Source organism: Nicotiana attenuata, unplaced genomic scaffold (assembly GCF_001879085.1).
Source record: "Nicotiana attenuata strain UT unplaced genomic scaffold, NIATTr2, whole genome shotgun sequence".
NCBI lineage: Eukaryota > Viridiplantae > Streptophyta > Magnoliopsida > Solanales > Solanaceae > Nicotiana > Nicotiana attenuata.
The window spans coordinates 127,846-147,526 of record NW_017672158.1 but is presented as its reverse complement, the minus strand read 5'-3'; the positions used below and the strand labels follow the sequence as shown (position 1 = coordinate 147,526).

At 40.6% G+C, this 19,681-nt stretch overlaps 1 protein-coding gene across 4 annotated transcripts in view; it reads left to right on the top strand.

Moving 5' to 3' along the window:
- Nucleotides 1-19,641, top strand: part of LOC109212110 (39S ribosomal protein L47, mitochondrial-like) — a 25,387-nt gene extending 5,746 nt beyond the window's left edge. For 3 of the 4 annotated variants that reach the window (XM_019375723.1, XM_019375721.1, XM_019375722.1), the window contains exon 4: nt 11,283-11,638. In XM_019375723.1, the coding sequence (XP_019231268.1) occupies nt 11,283-11,318 (36 nt within the window). In that variant the 3' untranslated portion in view covers nt 11,319-11,638. Of the gene's footprint in view, nt 1-11,282; nt 11,639-19,355 lie in introns of those variants that run through there. The other variant, XR_002065812.1, reaches the window with a different exon arrangement.
- The last annotated feature ends 40 nt before the right edge of the window (nt 19,642-19,681 follow it).

Here is a 19,681-nt window from a genome sequence, read left to right as displayed (position 1 = left end):
GCAAATCATGAAAGACACTAATAAGAGCATTTTGTTATCACTTTTAGCATTAAAACTACACAAGAAGGTGATTATTTAAGGTGTAATTATAGTCAAATTCACCTATTATCAACACCCCACACTTAAACCTTTGCTCGTCCTCGAGCAAACTAAACCACACTTCTAGGCCTAACTGCTCAATGCATTGCCCCAATTTATGTCACACCTGCTATTATCAATGATCGACCTAAGCAGTGCACAATCATATTTCAAATGCAGACTCTCATGCCAAGACACACTTGTGCTCACTCTAATTACTCTAACAGAAGTGAAGACTCACTTTTTCTTCCTGAGTCACATGCCCTCACATAAACAAAATCTGAGAGAAGTTCCACACACATATAAAATTTAACAACAAGGAACCATATATAGAAAGAATTCACTCACTCTCAGCAAAGAGCATTCACATGCCACACAGACACACCATAAGCTTGCCCCTAGTGTAATACTCCACTAATCGAGCCATTCAGTCAAAGATCAATATGTCTTTATAGGTTGTAATGTAGGCTAAGGGACGGGTAGGATATATTTGGATATAGTGACTAACCTCCCTAAGCACTTTTAATACACACTTCCTTTTATTTCACCTTCATGTTCAACCCAATCAGTATTCCACATTTTGTTTCACTTGTGACCCCCACTTTTCTTTAGGTACAACTGGCTTCTTCTTCTTCTTTTTTTTTTTAGATTTACTGTACACTGCCAGTTCACCAATCAGAACCTTCATTCTCGATTCCCTTTTTTCACTAACTCTCTCCCACCCCACACTTTGACTTTTGTATATTCTTTAGTGATTCAAGTGCTTCTAGGAGGTAAAGGTTCAAACAATTAGCTTATTCAAACACAACAATTTAGATCATTATAGGGTTATCAAAGAACAGGCTTCAGGCTCAAAAGGGTTAACTATGGTAATATGCACAGGTGGATTCTCAAGTATAGAGGGTTGCACAAAGAAATGCCTCAATCATCTCTAAAATCAAACGACTTCTATTTCGCTTTGCACACACACAGGGCAAGTTCTAGGTATCATATGCAAGCATAGGATGCAAGTAACAACTCACACACACTTATCATGTAACTCATTCTGAATCAGTTCATCAACACAATCATACGAGTGTTCAAGCCAGGCAAGATGTGCAAACTTAAGGCATATATTATGAGTCCACAAACAAGCTAAGACATCGCACCCTCAGTTCGTTGTTTTTTTCAAGTGTGCACATTTGGGGTTACATTCTGACCTTCACCCATCTAATCCTAAAACTACAAAAGAAAAATTTACCTAACCCGGTTCAAGAAAAACCCTTGGAAAAGAACCGTGGTCCAAAGAAAAACCAAGGGGGAGGTACTACACTACCTAAAAGAAGAAAATAAAATAGAAAAAAATTCTACATGGACTACTTCCCTCAAGAGTACTGTCCACCTAGTCCATCATCAGGAAGAGTCCTCTACAAGTTTTTTTTTTTTTTTATATATATCTGACTTTGACCCTCAAGAGACCCGTCAACAAGTGTCCGTCGTTGGGCCAAGTCAGCTACTCCTAATATAACACACTCACATATATACAACACATCACTCTAATGCTACAACACAACAACATCTATATACATTACAATACACAGTTAGAGCAAGTCTCCCACCCTACACTTAAAATCATGGCATGTCCCCATGTCATATCAAGAAAGTAAAGAGCAGAAGGGTTAGAAGACTTCCCTGAGACTCAATCCGAGTCGGAGACGGTGTTGGGGTCTACATGGCAGGCCCTCCCCAATGCACGTAACCAGGCCATAAACCGGCTCTCAGATCTAGCCTGCCTCTGCGACATGGCGTCCATCCGCGTGTGTAGGCCATCCACCGAGGTGCGGAGATCCACGACCTCTTCCTCCAAGGAGCGCAGCATAGGCCGGGAGGACTGTGAGCGTGATAGGCCTGCTCCAGAATGGGGGCGCCGAGAGGGCCCGACACTGTCAACAGACCTCCTGGACGGTGCAAAAGGAACCGGATCATCCTCCTCATCATCTATCTCAATTGTGGTGCGTGTACCCCTGCCCACTCTGATGCTAGAAGCTTTGAAAACTGCTTTGGGAGGCAAATCTCCATCTGTAGGATTGGTGGGGGTGTTTCTCATCAAGCACAATATGGTTACCAAGGAAGGGAAATAGAATCCCTTTGTCAGCAGCGGTCCCCGTAAGACCATTTCATCACCAATTATCCGGGCCGCATCAGCAGCGGTCCCCGTAAGCACCAAGTCAACAGTGCCCTATTGAAGTTCACGTCCGTGGTATTGCTGGATGGCAGGAACCTGCTACAGATAACAGTCAACCAACACTTGGCCAAGTGGGTGAAAGAGTTAGAGTTGAGGGTTATTTGGTCACGTATCCAAATGGGCTGCCCCCCTGTGCAAAGTACATCCGTCATGACCACCCATGTCACCCCCGGTCTGTCATGACAATAGTCGACGTCACTGGTGAACGGAGGCAGCCGCAACACCCGGCGAATTGTTGGAACTTGAGCATTGACCACCGTACCCCGAACAATCACCTCCCTACCCAAGCTCAATGGGCAGTTGGCGTAAAATTCTCGAACCAGCATCTTGTTAACTGGTGCAGGGTCGTTAAATAGGAATTCCATTTCCCGCCTCCGTATTTCTTCATACATCTCCACCTTTTCGGCTCGGAGGGCTACCCGAACAATCGGGATCTCATGGATAAAGGTCTTTGTAGCCTTGGCGTTGAAGTCGTCCTCCGCCAGTTCCGATTGGAATCTGGACTCATCATAAGCAGGTCGCTGGGATGTGCCTCCAGATCTCCTTTGCCTTTTGGGAGCCATATGACCTGCAAATAATCAAACGAACCATCAACATACGCCCTAACTAGTGCCAATCAGATGGTTACTCAGACTTCACCACCCGATGACACCAAATATTTCCCCTTAATTCATTCATAACAACCTCCACAATAGCCTCATAACTTTCTTTCCACTTCCGGCATAACACACCCCACACTTACTCCTTTCAATGTTACACATGAAATACAACACCACCATATAACAACTACTACCATACCACCAATCAACTACACATCAACAACCATCAATTAGAACATCCCAAACCTAGGTTGGACTTACAACACTGCAAAAATATACAACATAGTACTATAATTTCGGCCAACACATGACCCAATACCATACCATACCACAAAAATCTAGTTTAAGCCTCCAAACCACCAAAACAACTTCACAATTATTTAATAATGGAGACCCAATTAATTTGGCACCAAACAACCTCATAAACATCAACTACAACAATGGCAAACATAAAAGAAAGCCAAAAAAATTCAAATTACTACACTAATCCTAACTAGGGTTTAAGTAAAACTAATAATTTAACAAATTACACTACTTAGAAGAGAGAGAAATAGAGAGAGAGAAGAAGAACTTACTTGAGTTGAAGAGAGGGAGAAATGGAGGTGTGTTAATGGAGGTTGGGGAGGAAGGTAAGTGAAGGAGAAGAAGAGAAAAGAGATTTTGTGAATAGAGAGAGAAAGAAAGAATGGGATGAGGGGGGGGGGGGCGAAAATAATGATAAGGGGATAGGAAGGGGGTTGTTTTTATGTTAGATTAAAAGGTTTTTGAAAAAAAAAAAATTATTCTAACCTTACCTGGCCGCGTCTGTGTCTGCCGCGGTTCTGCCGCGGTCGCGGTAGAACCGCGAGCAGTGAGGTTCCGCGAGGCCATTTGACCGCGGTTTCACCGCGGTCGAGGCCCCTCTCTGATTCTAACGCCCAATTTTTTTTTTTTTTTTTTGAAGACTACAAAGGTTACAATTACAACAATGTCATGGGTTGCCTCCCACATAGCGCCTGATTTAACGTCGCGGCACGANGGAGTGAGGGGGGGGGGGCAGAAATAATGATAAGGGGATAGAAGGGGGGCTGTTTTTATGTTAGATTAAAAGGTTTTTGAAAAATAAATTTTTTTTTTTCTAACCTTACCTGGCCGCGTCTGTGTCTGCCGCGGTAGAACCGCGAGCAGTGAGGTTCCGCGAGGCCATTTGACCGTGGTTTCACCGCGGTCGCGGTAGAACCGCGGTCGAGGCCCCTCTCTGATTCTAACGCCCAGTTTTTTTTTTTTGAATAGATTACAAAGGTTACAATTACAACAATGTCATGGGTTGCCTCCCATGTAGCGCCTGATTTAACGTCGCGGCACGACTCATGTGAGCGCAATCAAGGTTCGCTCGACCTCTGGGGTTCATTCAAATGCAGCTCGGTCATCTCCTTAGGCTCGTTCATACCCACATACAATTTCAACCTCCGACAATTGACTCTAAATGTACGAGAGTCATCTTCAGTAGCAACTTCCACAGCTCCGGATGGAAACACTTCAACCACGCGAAATGGTCCAGACCACCTTGACTTTAGCTTACCCGGGAACAATCGCAGTCTTGAGTTATAAAGCAATATTCTGTCCCCAGGTTTGAAATTTCGCTCAATGATGTTCTGATCGTGAAGCCTCTTCATTCTCTCTTTATACAACCTTGTGCTCTCAAAAGCAAGATACCGGAACTCCTCTAGCTCATGTAATTCAGTGACTCTTGACGTGCCCGCAGCTTCCAAGTCTAAGTTCAGCTGTTTCAGTGCCCACCACGCTTTATGTTCAAGTTCTACAGGTAGGTGGCAGGCTTTCCAAAACACCACCAACTTACTATGGTGACATACCAATTGGTGTCTTGAAAGCTGTCCTGTAAGCCCATAGTGCATCATCTAGCTTCCTTGACCAGTCAGTTCTTGTAGCGTTTACAGTTTTTGTCAATACGCTCTTGATCTCTCTGTTGGACACCTCAACCTGTCCACTGGTCTGTGGGTGGTACGGAGTAGCCACCTTGTGGCGCACATCATATTTAGCCAACAACTTCTCGAAGGCCCGGTTGCAGAAATGAGTTCCTCCATCGCTAATAATTGCACGCGGTGTCCCAAAGCGGGTGAATATGTTCTTCTTTAGAAACCCGACTACCACCTTAGCATCATTGGTGGGTAATGCAGCAGCTTCCACCCACTTGGACACGTAATCTACAGCAACAAGAATGTATTTATTGCCATAGGAGCTGACGAAGGGACCCATGAAATCTATCCCCCAAACATCAAACACTTCCACTTCTTGAACTGGGTTCATGGGCATCTCGTGACGCCGGGAAATGTTCCCGGTGCGTTGACATTCATTACAGCTCTTGACCCATAAGTGAGCATCCTTGAATACCGTTGGCCAGAAAAATCCGGCCTCTAGCACCTTAGCTGCAGTCCTGATGCCTCCAAAGTGACCACCATACGCCGAAGCGTGACAAGCCTGCAAGACAGAAGATTGTTCGATCTCGGGGACGCATCTCCGGATCATGTTATCAAGGCATATTCTAAACAAGTAGGGCTCATCCCAGTAATACCATTGGCTTTCGCGAAAGAATCTCTTCCTCTGGACCGATGACAGGTCGTGAGGAACAATACCACTGGCCAGGTAATTAGCATAGTCTGCATACCAAGGCGCTTCCTGATGAGTGGTAACGAGCAGCTGCTCATCTGGAAAGGTTTCCAGAATTTCCTCCACTTCTACTACATTTTCAGCTCCTTCAAGTCGTGATAGGTGATCAGCGACTTGATTTTCAGTGCCCTTACGGTCACGAATTTCAAGATCGAACTCTTGCAGTAGCAACACCCAACGAATCAGGCGTGGCTTAGAGTCCTTCTTTTCTATTAAGTATCTAAGAGCTGCATGGTCAGAGTATACGATTACCTTGGATCCTATTAGATAGGACCGAAACTTGTCAAAAGCAAATACCACAGCTAGCATCTCCTTCTCTGTCACTGTGTAGTTCAACTGGGCTCCACTCAGCGTCCTACTAGCATAGTAGATTGGGTGCATCAGTTTGTCCTTCCGCTGGCCCAGCACTGCCCCCACCGCGTAGTCACTGGCATCACACATCAATTCAAACGGTTGCTCCCAGTCAGGGGCAACGATTATGGGTGCTGTGACCAGCCTTTGCTTCAACTCCTCAAAAGCTACCCTGCAATCATCAGAAAATACAAAAGGGTGATCTTTCTCTAACAACTTACAGAGAGGGTTGGCAATTTTGGAGAAGTCCTTAATGAACCTCCGGTAGAATCCGGCATGTCCAAGAAAGCTCCTTATAGCTTTGACTGAAGTTGGCGGCGGCAGCTTTGCTATGACATCAACCTTTGCTCTATCCACCTCTATTCCTTTGCTTGACACCCGGTGCCCCAAGACTATACCTTCTTGTACCATGAAATGGCACTTTTCCCAATTCAGAACCAAGTTAGTCTCGATGCACCGTTTCAGCACACGCGTCAAATTCACTAGGCAGTCCTCAAATGAGTTCCCCACCACTGAGAAGTCATCCATGAACACCTCCATTATATCTTCTACCATGTCAGTAAATATGGCCATCATGCACCGTTGGAATGTGGCGGGTGCATTGCATAGACCAAAGGGCATCCTCCTGAAGGCATAAATTCCGTACGGGCATGTGAAGGAGGTCTTTTCTCTATCCTCAGGGGCAATGGAGATCTGATTGTACCCTGAGTACCCATCCAAGAAGCAAAAGTGTGACCTCCCTGCCAATCTATCCAGCATTTGATCAATGAAGGGAAGTGGGAAGTGGTCTTTCCGGGTGGCTAGATTCAACTTTCTATAATCCATGCAAATTCTCCAGCCTGTGACGGTTCTTGTTGAGATAAGTTCATTGTTGTCATTCTTTACCACCGTCATGCCACCCTTTTTAGGCACACATTGAACTGGGCTAACCCAGCTACTGTCAGAGATTGGGAAAATGATTCCCGCATCCAACCACTTTATCACTTCCTTCTTCACCACTTCCTTCATATTCGGGTTCAGCCTCCTCTGATGTTCCCTGGAAGGTTTGTGCCCCTCTTCCAGCAGAATCTTGTGCATGCAATAGGCGGGGCTGATCCCCTTGATGTCTGCCATGGTCCACCCAATGGCAGTTTTGCACTCCCTTAGTACCTGTAAAAGCTGCTGAACCTGCACATCTAACAAACCAGATGAGATAATAACAGGTAATGTGGAGTTGGGACCCAGAAACTCATACCTGAGGTGGGCTGGTAATGGCTTTAGTTCCAGCTTAGGTGGTTCTTCAATGGATGGTTTTGCTGGAGGGGTCTCTCTCTTTTCTAAGTGTAGAGGCTCAAACTCTAAATTTCTGTCCCAGAACCCTTTACCTTCCAATGCCAACACCCATTCCGCCAAATCCTCACCATTCACTTCATCCAAATTTGTCAAGCATGCTGTAAGGGGATCCTCAACCGTCAACGCCTCATCATCAGACTCTACAATTACATCCACTGCATCAATAAGAGAACAATTTGCGAACTCACTTGGTCGCCTCATCGATTTCTGCACATTGAATATAATTTCTTCATCATTGAGCCTCATCTTGAGCTCCCCAGTCTCGCAATCAATCAAAGCTCTCCCCGTGGCCAAGAATGGTCGTCCTAAGATTATAGGAATTTCTTCATCCACTTTGCAATCCAAGATTACAAAATCTGCAGGGAACACGAATTTCCCCACCTGAATAAGCACATCATCAAGGATCCCAAATGGACGCTTCACAGTCCTGTCGGCCAGCTGCAACAACATAGAGGTAGGTCTAGCTCTCCCAATGCCCAACCTCTTATAAATAACCAGGGGCATGAGATTAACGCTGGCCCCTAAATCACAGAGTGCCTTAGCAAAGGCATAGTTCCCAATAGTGCATGGAATTGTAAAACTACCTGGATCAGATAGCTTTTCAGCAACAGGTCTAGATACCACTGCACTATAGGTCTGAGTAAGTGTCACTGTGTACAAGTCTTGAAAGTCAAACTTCCGAGACATCAAGTCCTTTATCATTTTAGCGTATCCCGACATCTCCTTTAAAGCTTCAATCAGTGGAATGTTTACCTGGATTTGTTTGAGCATCTCCAGGAACTTTTTATACTGTTCCTCCTTTTGATGCTTGGCCAACCTTTGTGGAAATGGTGCAGGAGGTCTTTTCTTCCCAATCACTTGAGATTTCTCTTTCTCAGCTACTGTTTCAACTACTGGCTCAGCTACTGTCTCAGTCTCTTGCTGCATATTCTTTTCTTCAGGTGCGGGCTGGACTGTTACCTCTGTCAATCCCGTAGACTCATCCAGCTCAATGGGCACTGGAATGAGTGTCTCAGCCTGTATGTTTTCTCGAGCTCTCTCTTGCTCAACATCTAGATCCCTGTCATTCCGGAGACTCACCGCCATCAGCTGCTTTGGGCCCTGATCTTTTGGATTGATTTGGGTATCTGCAGGTAATGTCCCTTGAGGACGATTGTTAAGTGACATTGAAATCTGGCCCACTTGTACCTCAATATTTTTGATAGCTGCATCATGTGCATCCACCCTTTCATTTATCTTAGCGTTGGACCCAATAACCTGCTGCATCATTGCTTCAAGTCTTGCAAACCCGTCTTCCTGTCTTCCACCCTGCTGTTGCTGAGGTGGGTGGTACCCTTGCTGCTGATTGTTGTACCCCTGTGGTCTAGGATACGGTGCCATGTTGTTGGGGGGTCTCATGCCTCCCATGTTTCCGGCGTTATACTGTGGCTGGGGTGGCCTGTACTGCTGCTGAGTTTGCTGACCCCAGTTCTGATTACCTTGCCTCTGACCCCCATAGTTAGCCACATAGTTCATATCTTCAGGGTGCTGATGATGATGATCATGCTCTGTATTCCAAGGATTACCAATTGGCTGGCTAATGCAAGATGTGCACAAGCCCCCATTGGTAGTATCTACTATATGAACCTGTTGCTTCTGCCCTGATTCCTCCACTTTTTTGGTGAGGATGCTCATTTGTGTCAAGAGAGTCGCCATATTTTCAGCCATTGTATTAGAAGGATCAAGAGGCACTGAGTGCACCACTGGAGTAATAGGTGCGTTCCTAGTTGTCCAACCCGAATTCTGCGCCATCTTGTCGAGCAAATTCTGACCTTCTCTCCAAGTCTTGCTCAAGAATGCCCCACCAGCAGAGGCATCAACGATATACTTCATGCTGTCTGACAGTCCCATGTAAAACCGTTGTCCCAACATCTGTTCTGGAACACCATGGTGGGGACACATAACCAACATTCCTTTAACCTGCCTTATGTCTCGTGTAGTGTCTCCATTGGTTTCTGTTTGAAACTCACAATCTCATCAATTTGTTGAGCAGTTTTGTTGGGCGGATGGAACTTGTTGTGAAATTGCTTGACCAACTCAGCCCAAGTGTCTATAGAGTTTATGAGGAGCGAGTTTAGCCAAACCTGAGCAGCTCCTATCACCGAGAATGGAAACAATAATAGCTTGATTGCTTCCGGAGTTGCGTTGGGTTGCCTTTGAGTTTTGCATATAGACAGGAAGTTCTTCAAGTTCTGCTGAGGATCTTCTGTTTGTGTCCCAGAAAAGAGTCCCTTGTTCTGCAACAAGTGTAGCATGTTATTTGTGATCTGGAACGATTCAGCTTGTATTGCGGGCACAACAATGGCAGTGGCCAGATTGTCAGCTGTGGGTTGTGCCCAGTCATATAGTGCACCCTCAGGCACGGGAGGTGCCAATTGCTCATTCCTGACGTTTACGTTGGGGTCGTTTATGTCGCCCATGTCAATTTGGAATTTGTGTGTTTGTTGGGGTTGTTGAAGTCTTTTGTTAGCACGATTCAATGCCCGGAATGTTTTCTCGGGGTCTGAAAGTCCTTCAAGTAGTTCTCCAGTCCTCGTAGAATTTCTAGGCATACACCTGTGCACCCAGATCAACAACCGTCAGAAAAATTAATGAAAAAAATATTCACAAGTTGAGTAGAGAGAAAACTGACTACAATAAGAATCTTTGTATTTCTGTCAATGGCAATTGATAATTCCGTTAACTCCCCGGCAACGGCGCCAAAATTTGATCACGCCCAACTATGCCTTATAAAAAGGACTCTACGGACGTTGCAAATATAACCCGAGTATTACGCCCAGGGTCGAATCCACAGAGAGTTAACCTATCAACCGCTATCTTCAGACCCACTAATTCTTCAGAACCAACTTCCCAAATATTCAAATCTCAGTTGAATGTTCTTTAACAACTAGCTTGCAAGTAACTAAATAGCTGTAAACTAAACTAATAAGGTTGTAAACAATTATGAGAAAAATGCTAAGGAAATGATTTCCCCTATTGATGGAATCCCTTCTGTTTATGCTCATACAAATTTACCAACACATCTCTATCAATCATGAACGCTAATCTTACCGCAAATCTTTCCCGAGTAATCACAGTAATTTTACTATTGCACTCTCCCGAGATACACTAGCTTACTTTATTTAGCACGATTCACTTTAGATTACACCCAAGGCTTCGTTATCCCTAATCCCGCCTTTAAACCCGCAATTATAGATTCCTCTACTAATCTAGGAGTGGTGTTGTTCAACAATACCTTAAATATGCACTCTTTTCCAAGTTATGCACACTAAATAGGCACAGCTAATTGAGGATCCTGTCAATTAACTACAACAAACACGAAGTTGAACAAATAGAGATTAAACTAGCAATTTGTATTCACATAAACGAGAAGTTCATCACCCAATAGGTTCCATCAAAACCTTAGACAAGGAATTTAGCTACTCATGGCTATGGGAAAAGAAACTAAGATTGAATTCATCATAAAAATCAAAGGAAAAGAAGAAAGATGTTTAGAGTATTCTCTCACAATGGTTTTCCTTGCTAAGAAACCTTAAAAATCAATACATGCCTCTCTTGGGCGAAGTCTAATGTTTTAAATAGGGTTTAGGTCTAAAAATCCCGTGTTTTACACTTTGGTCCCTGAAGTTTTCTGCTTTCGCCGCGGTTCTGCCGCGGTCGCGGTCAAACCGCGGCCAAAAGCCTTCTCTGATTCTGAAATCATCCGCAGCTGTCTTCCACCGCGGTTCTACCGCGGTCGCGGTGGAACCGCGGTCAAACCTGTGCTCTGAATCTTCGGCCTGTTTTGCGTGGTTTACTTGGGGAATTTCACAGTTGGCCTCTTTTTCATCAATTTTGACTCCAAAACTGCTCCTTAGCCTTCCTTATACATATATCACCTGCAAATCATGAAAAGCACTAATAAGAGCATTTTGTTATCACTTTTAGCATTAAAACTACACAAGAAGGTAATTATTTAAGGCGTGATTATAGTCAAATTCACCTATTATCAGGAAGTCAATGTGCCGAATCAAGCACGTGCTTACTGAGAGAGCAATCGATGAACAAGATCCAAGGAGGTCTGCTGAGATGAAGAGGATGATAAATGCTCTATGATCTTAAACTCTCTTGACATCAATGGTGATGCAACCTTTTCAGAATTGTTCTGACATCCATGATGTGGAACTGTTGAACTATGTAACTAGGGTGCAATGGAGATGGCAATTCTGTTTTATAGTTATTTGGAGTTCGGAAATAAACGCCTCATTTTGCTACTCACATCCCTTTCTTTCTGTATGTGGGCGCGTAAATTCTTTTAAGTGCTAGTGTGCTACTACACTTTGTCAGAGATCATTTAGTTCGGTAAGGATCCCAAACGGAAATCCGAATTTTTTGGATTTTGGATTTAATTTTTAAAAAATTTGGATTTGGGATTGGATTTTAAATTTGGTACTTCAGACTTTTGGATATCCGGAAATCTAATTTTTTAGAAGAATTAACCCAAATAGTTGCCCACCCAACCACTTAAACAAAAAATAGCTGGTGGAGGTATAATGTGAGCATAATTTAGGTATTATATGTGTATAATTGGGTATAATCAAGAGGTTTTGACACAGTTACCTACAAAAACAAAACTATTTACGCTTGTCTACCCATTTGTTTTCCTACCCATAAACTAATTACATTTCCTACCCATAGTAGGTTTTGTGGGGAATTTTTTCTTTATTCTCCATTCTTTTTTATTACTTCTATGCTTCTTTTCTTCTTTTTTTTCTTTTTTTTTCTTTTCTGCTTTTCTTTTTTCTCGTATTCTTTTTATTTTTTTTTTTTTTCCTTTTCTAATTTCATTTAACTTCTTTTTTTATATTCTTTTTCTCTTCATAATCTAATTTCATTTACTGTTTTTACTATTTTTTATTATTATTTTTTTATTATTATTAAAGAAAAATCAAATTGAGTACCAACTAAATGTAGCTAATACAACCAAAAAAATATTAACTAACATATAACATATGATACTAGTATAGTATATAGTTATACCAACAGGGTATACAATTATACGCAATGAGTTAAAAAAATATTAATTCAATTATTAAACTAAAATAATACCAGTTGTCAATAAAAAATTTAAAAATTTCTAAAAGGATCTGATTGTAAGAGTATACCGTTACATCATATAGCATACTATAATTTTTTTTTTTTGCATTTTTAATTTGCCCCTCACGCTGGGTAAAACCTTAAAATAAATTAAAAGGGAAAAAGCAAGTGAATTTACGGGTAATAAGTATACTATTATAGTATATTGTATACTATTACAACATATTGTTACAGTATCTTGCATATTATTACAGTATACCATAACAATATATTGTATACTATAATAGTATACCATTGCAGTATAACTATATACTCCTATAGTATATTAGTATACTGTAGCGGTATATTGTTTTGTAAACTATAATAGTTTACTGTTGCAGTATAGCTATATACTCCTACAGCATATTGTATACCGTAGCGGTATACTGTAGCTGTGTTCTTCTTCAATTTGCAATTGAAAATTTCGATCTCAATCACCTCAAATCAGGTCCAAATGCTATCAAATTTCAGTATGAACTTCCAGAAGGTACTATAAGCAATATTTAACAGCACCCACTTTGAATCAAATAAGAAATCTTCAAAAATAAAATTGAGCTTCAAGCCCAACAATGGTGGATATTCAAATGGAGAAAATCTCCCTTTATTGATTCCAGTGGTGTGAGACAGAACTAGCGGGTAAATAGTTTGGGGAGTATAGGTAGGAGTAGTATTGATTCTCTCGTGGAGGGATTCCATAGCAAAAGTATGGAGTGTTCATCACTAATATTATCAGAAACCTCGATAATAACCAAGCCATCACACCAACAATGGACCACGCATTGCCTTGGTTTAGAGCTTGAACGGAAGTCAAGTTTTTGCACAACTTCAGCCACCGACGTTAAAGAACAACAATACATGGAAAATATACCATCCTTAAGTCAAAGTTGATTCCAGTGGTGTGAGACAGAACTAGCGGGTAAATAGTTTGGGGAGTATGGGTAGGAGTAGTAAATAGTTTAGGTCTGGGCATTAAAGGGTAAATAGTTTGGAATTAATGGGTATAAAGTGAGATTTTCTCTATAATCAATGTATAATTTATATATATGACTAGCAAAAGTAAACAATGAATATGGCTGGCTATTTGTGTAGAGATCCCAAATTTTTGTACCTTTTATGGTACTACCCATTAGACATTAGTCTATTATCTATGTGCACAATACTAATACGTCCAATTCCCTATCAATTAGACATTAGCTCATATGTTCAGTCTCAATGTTAAGTAACTTTCAGAATACATTCTATTTTGACATGATTTTACTATTGTTAATTCTTATCACGCTTATTAATATCTTTATTGCATTTCCTTGATAATGGTTTAAGTACTAGCATGAATACTTTACTTGGATAATTGAAGTGATAATGAGGAACTATTATGGCAATTTAACATGAATACTACATCATTTGAATGTTCATTTTTGTAAAGAATGAGAAGAAGAAGCAGCATCTCAACTTATAGGCTTAAAATCGAAAATTCAAAATATTCAAACTGATTAATCCGAAACCAAACTTAAAAAATCCAATCCAATCCAAGTTTATTTTGGATTGGATTTAGATTATCATTTCTTCAATCGAAAATTGAAAATCCAAAGCAAAATTTTCATATCCAATCAGAACTGGCCCAATGCTCACCCTTAGTCATTAGGGTAGTTAAAGGGTGTGCAACACACATTTCGGAGAGCCACTGAGAGACTCCATTGGTATTCTTAACTTATTATTTTTTTAATATATTTTACATAATCGACTACATCTCACAATTGTGTAAGGATAAAATCGGGGGCAATGTCTAACCCGACTCCCCGATGAGAGAATGAAGGGGGAACACGGATCCGCAAGATTGTAATCGAGGTTAGAGACCCCTCATATCGATAATCAGGGAGAGTGAACGATATATCCGATATCAGACATGGCAATGCGACGCGCCCCGGATCGAGTATAAGTTCTAGACCTCGGGAGATACGGTGAATGTTTATGCAGGACGGATAGAGGGTCGTTATACTCTCCCTCAACCGGATATCATGGCGCGAATCTCGCTCGACATCGATTATGGATCGACAATTACCGGAAAAAGAAGATTATTACCTTTTTTATACTTATACTAGGACTGAATCTGTCATACTATATAAAGGAAAAGTTTTCCTTTAGTCTAACACACTGCGATACGCAGTTCAAGGCAATAAAAGTTTACTTTTGTTCTTCAGCTAATGTTAAATGCATTATTCACTTGTTTTGTTCTTTATTTGCGACTAGGCTTGAACCGAGGGTCCAATCAAGGACGAGTTTACTATTCAATCTAAGATCGGTCCTGATCATAACGTTGCGAGTGGTTTAATCGTTTATTTCACAGTTATTTCATTTATCTATTATTCTTAATTATTCGTGTTAAATTAAATCACGTATCCTTTAAACGTACAAATTTAATTGTTACCCAATTTGGGGATAAACAATTTGGAGCCCACCGTGGGGGTAAGGATAATAGTGGTGTTTTGATACGAATCTCCATAACACACACTATTTTACGCTTGTTCTTTAAAATCTTAATTCCGGGGCAACCTAAAAATGTCAAACTCTCAGTCTGCTGAACGTCGACGCTGAGTCAGGCCATCATGATGAAAATAATAATGTGGTGCCCAGTAATGATGTGCTTTTCGCCGATCCCAACGGTGTCCTAGGCACCGACCCAGGTGATGCTAACTCGCATGTGGCCATCAACATCAATTTGTCAATTTATCTGGAAAACAGTGTTTGCGGGGGACCCCGACCAACAGCTCGAGAAACGCCCAAAGGTGAAGGTGATGGGATGAGCCTAGGGCTAATTTTCGAAATGTTGCAGGATCAACAAGCGGCAATAGTATAGTTGCATAATCGAAGCCACGCCCCCAACAGGGTCGAGCCCGAGCAATCTCGGGGAAGCACTCAAAGAGACGAACAAATTACCGAGAGACCGGGTGAAGACGAGCCTGGGATAAATTCTGAGGTAATGAAGATACTCGAAGCGTTGATGAAACGGGTGGAGTCAGGCGAGAAAAAGATTGAGGCTAATGACAAGAAGGAAGAAACATACAAATCTAGGGTCGATCGGATCCCCGAAGCATCCCCGATATTGAAGGGACCGGACTCCAAAAAATTTATCCAGAATCATTTTCCTCCGAGCGCGGCACTAAAGTCGATCCCAAAGAGGTTTTGTATGCTCGACATCCCCAAATATAAAGGGACCTCGGATCCAAATGAGAATGTGACCTCCTATATGTATTGGGAAAAAACTGAATTTATATAAGATGACGTGTCATGACACGTGGACCGGTCAAATAGTCAAAGCGTGGGTAATCAGTTAGAAGGCACGACCAACAACAGATGCGAGAGAGAAGATACTTAAAGGCACGAGCTATTATTCAAATGAAATGAGACTCGTACCTGTTCGAGTCATTTAAAGCTCGAAGATTGGAAGGAATTGAAGAAATGAATCTGATAGCGTAAAGGAATCCAAATTCAGCATTAAATGCCAAATACGTTGAGAGAATTCGTATTTAATAGGAATGATTGAGTAACGTTTCTTTTAATGTCATTTATTGCTCATAATTGCCTCATTAAGACAAAGGCATTACACTTTCTCCTAGAATTAACTATAAAAGGGGAAGGTCTCAACATCTGTAGGACACGAAATATCATTGAGATTATACTGAAATATATACTTATTCATTGCTTTATTGTTGTTCTCAAAGTCTCTCATTTCTTGATTATCAGTAACCCGATTTCTCTCTTAATTTCTAGCTTTAACCAAATATTAAGTTTTTTGGTTAAACAAATTGGTTCCGTTATCGGGAATCTGATAATCTATTCTTTTTAAGTTACATTTTATCTGTTGTTATCATCATGTCAAACAACAACAACAACAACGGTGATGAAAATCAAATCCATCAGAATCAAGGAGATTTACAAAACATTAACGTGGTTCCTTCCCTTCAAAATTCACCACGTCAATCTCGTGAAGGTACTCCTGCTCCTGAATCTCGTGCTGATGAACAAGAGCAATCTGAACATTTTGAAGGGCCAGATGAAGCTTTACAAAAAGTAATTGATGCACGGGTTAGCGAAGCTCTTCAAGCTCTAGTTAGTCGATTACCTGTTGCACCACCCACACCTACGCCTAATAACACTACATTGGAGAATCCTCGTTCTGGCCTTGTTAATTCTGAAAATGGAGGAACCCCCAGTGAACCACAGGAAGGAGAACCAAGTAATTCAAATAATTCTCATTTGCAAAATTTAGTACTAACTTTGCAGAAACAGCTTAAGGAACAAAATGAGCGCATCGAGCAAATCCCTGGAGTTCCCCCTGTAATCAAAGGAGTGGATGTGGATAAATACTCGCAACAACCTTGGAAACCAAGTGTTGCTCCCCTTCCAATCCCTAAAAAGTTCAAAATGCCTGACATCTCGAAATATGATGGCACAACAGATCCACGTGATCATGTAACTGCATTTACTGTGAGCACGTGATTTTTGCCACGCTTAAACTACTCCTACAAAATTCCATAGAATTAGGATTTTTCTTTATTATTTCGATTTTTAGGAATTAATTGTATAATTGTCGTGTTTATTTGCATTTTTTATGTGTACATTTTTAATATTAGCATAATTCATCTAAAAAATACAAAAATACGCATTGCATTGTCATTTAGGACTTAATTTTACATTTTTTAATTAGTAATTAGGGTTTTACAAAAATACAAAAATCAAAAATTGATGTGTTGCTTGGTTTTAATTTTTAGTTTTGAATTTTATTAGTTTTCTTTAAACTGGTATTTTACTAATAGTTTTGATTATTAATTCTAGCTTAATATAATTAGGTAGATTAGCTTAATCTTTTAGGTTTAATTTTAGTTCTATTATTAGGAAAAAAAAAAGAAAAGGGATTAAAAGAAATTGGAAAATTGAAAAGAAAAGGAAATTAAATAGGGTCTTTTGTTTCAGATTTTTGGACCTTGTCCAATCTCTAAAAAGCCAAGCCCAAACCCCTCAGTTCATCTAAACTCTACCCAGGCCCAATTTTATCACCCAGTTCGGTCCAACCCAACCCCTGATCCGGTCCAGAGACGCCCAAAACGACGTCGTTTTGGTGTCAATGGATCATGACCGTCCATCTCCTCAAATCTAACGGCCTGGATTGAATCTTGAATTAAAATAAAAGTGTCTAAATAACTCCCTAACCCTAGAGACTGTTCCATCATCCTCGTACCAATCCCTCCCCCTGTAACGCCGGCCGTCGCTCCTCCACTTCTCCACCGTCCTCCGCCGTCCGCCGCCGGCCGGAAATCGCCTCCGCCGGCGGCGATTCTCCGATGAACCCCAAAATTACACCATAGATACTCCTCTACCTCCTCTTTCCATATCCGGATTTAGTTTCCCTCAAATCACAACCAAACTCCTCGAATATTAAATTAAAATTCCGGCCAAAACCCTAACTCTTCCAAATCCAACCAAAATCACACCCTATAGCCTCCTTGACCTCCTCATCCCGAATCTCGAACCAAAACCCTTCGAATCCAAGTGAAACCCCATGAATTTCAGATCTAGGGTTCAAAAATTCCAACCTGTTTTGGGAGTTTCAAGTATTCGAGTGATTTTTAATTAATGTTATATGTCTATTTTTGACAAAATAGACATATAACATTAACTGAAAATCAAATTCGAGGTCCGCCCAAATGAAGACCAAAATCAGTGAGTTCTTGTTCTTTTTTTTGTTCTTTCTGTTCCTTCTTAATCTTTCATCTTCTGATTAAAACATGTAAATGTCCTTCTTGGTTTTCTGATTAGTTTGAAATTTTGTTCGATTTCTGCTTTATCTTTGATTCTGTTGGTTTAAATTTTTGTTCATGTTTAAATCTGTTCTCATGATTTCTTTTGATTTAATTGTTGTCTTGTTCCTATTTTGTGATTCTAGTTGAATTGTTGCTTTGATTCAGTGCTTATTAGTATAGGTTTTAATTGTATTAGCTAGTTAATTAAATTAGATTTTCTTTTAATGTTGCTAATTGTTCTTAAAGTTAATTTTGAATTGTTTTCCAGTCTTGACAGTTTACTTCGATTGTTAGAATTTCTGTTAGTTTTAGTTTTGTTGATTGGTTATAGCTGATAGTTCAACTAGTGTTAGTAATTCTAGGTTGAATTCAAGGGTAGTTTAGACATTTAGGATTGGATAGCACATGGTAGTTGAAACTAGAATCTTCTAGGACCTTCCAAAGTAGGACCTTAGTGTAATTTCAGTAATTGTAGTGTATTAACTTGTGACACAAGTCAGGAAACAAGGGGTTAAATGAGTAAATAAAGAGGGACTGGAATGAAAACAAAAAATCTGAGGGTTGCCCATTAGTTTGCCTATATAAGGCAGTCACCTCTGCCTTGAAAAGGAAGTTGGACTCTCTCTAAAAAATTCCCAAAAGTTTGAACCCCTGAAAATTCCCTGAAAGTTTTGAAACACCTGAAAATTCCCAAAAAAGTCTAAAAAATCTGAAAACTCCCCCCAAAAAGTTTCTGCAAGTTTGAATCTGGAAAATGTTGAATTTCAAATTCAAAAAACCAAATCTGAAATCATTTTAGATCTTAGTTCTTCAAAAAAAAACCAAAAAACACAAAAACTCAAAAATACTGTTCTATTGAATTTCTTCATAGTAATTTGTAGTTCCAGCCCTTCAGTAGGAATTCCTAGCTTGTCAAAAGTCCAAAATGGCCGGAACATCTCCTGGTTTTCAGTAATTGAAGTTTTAAAAGGCTTCTGGGTTAATTTCCAGCTGAAATTGGTCTATTCGAGTCTATTTTGGTCTGTCTACTGGTTGTCATCTCTGGGATTCAAAGTTGGAATTACTGCCGCTGTTACCTGCTGTTTAACACTGTTATTAGCTCACCACTGCTGCTGATTTCTCCTCCTTGCTTGTTTGTATTTCAACTTCCAGGTACTTGCTTAATCTCTAATGGCCAAAAGCTAAGACAACTTGTAATCGAAGTTTTGATGTGAAGTGAAAGACTGATCTGGATGCCTGAACTGTTCAAATTCATGTTTACTCATGTGTATTGTTCATATAACAAATTGCTCTTAATAATTTCATGTTTAGCTTACTTGTGTACACATTAGCTTACACGATAAATTATGTAGTAGCAGCATTTGAAACATAGACGACCTGGACTTTTGACAATTGTAATAATTGGACTGCTATACTAGTGTGTATTCATTCAGTAATATTTAGCTTTAGCGTGAGTTAATTGTGATGTTTGTTTTTAG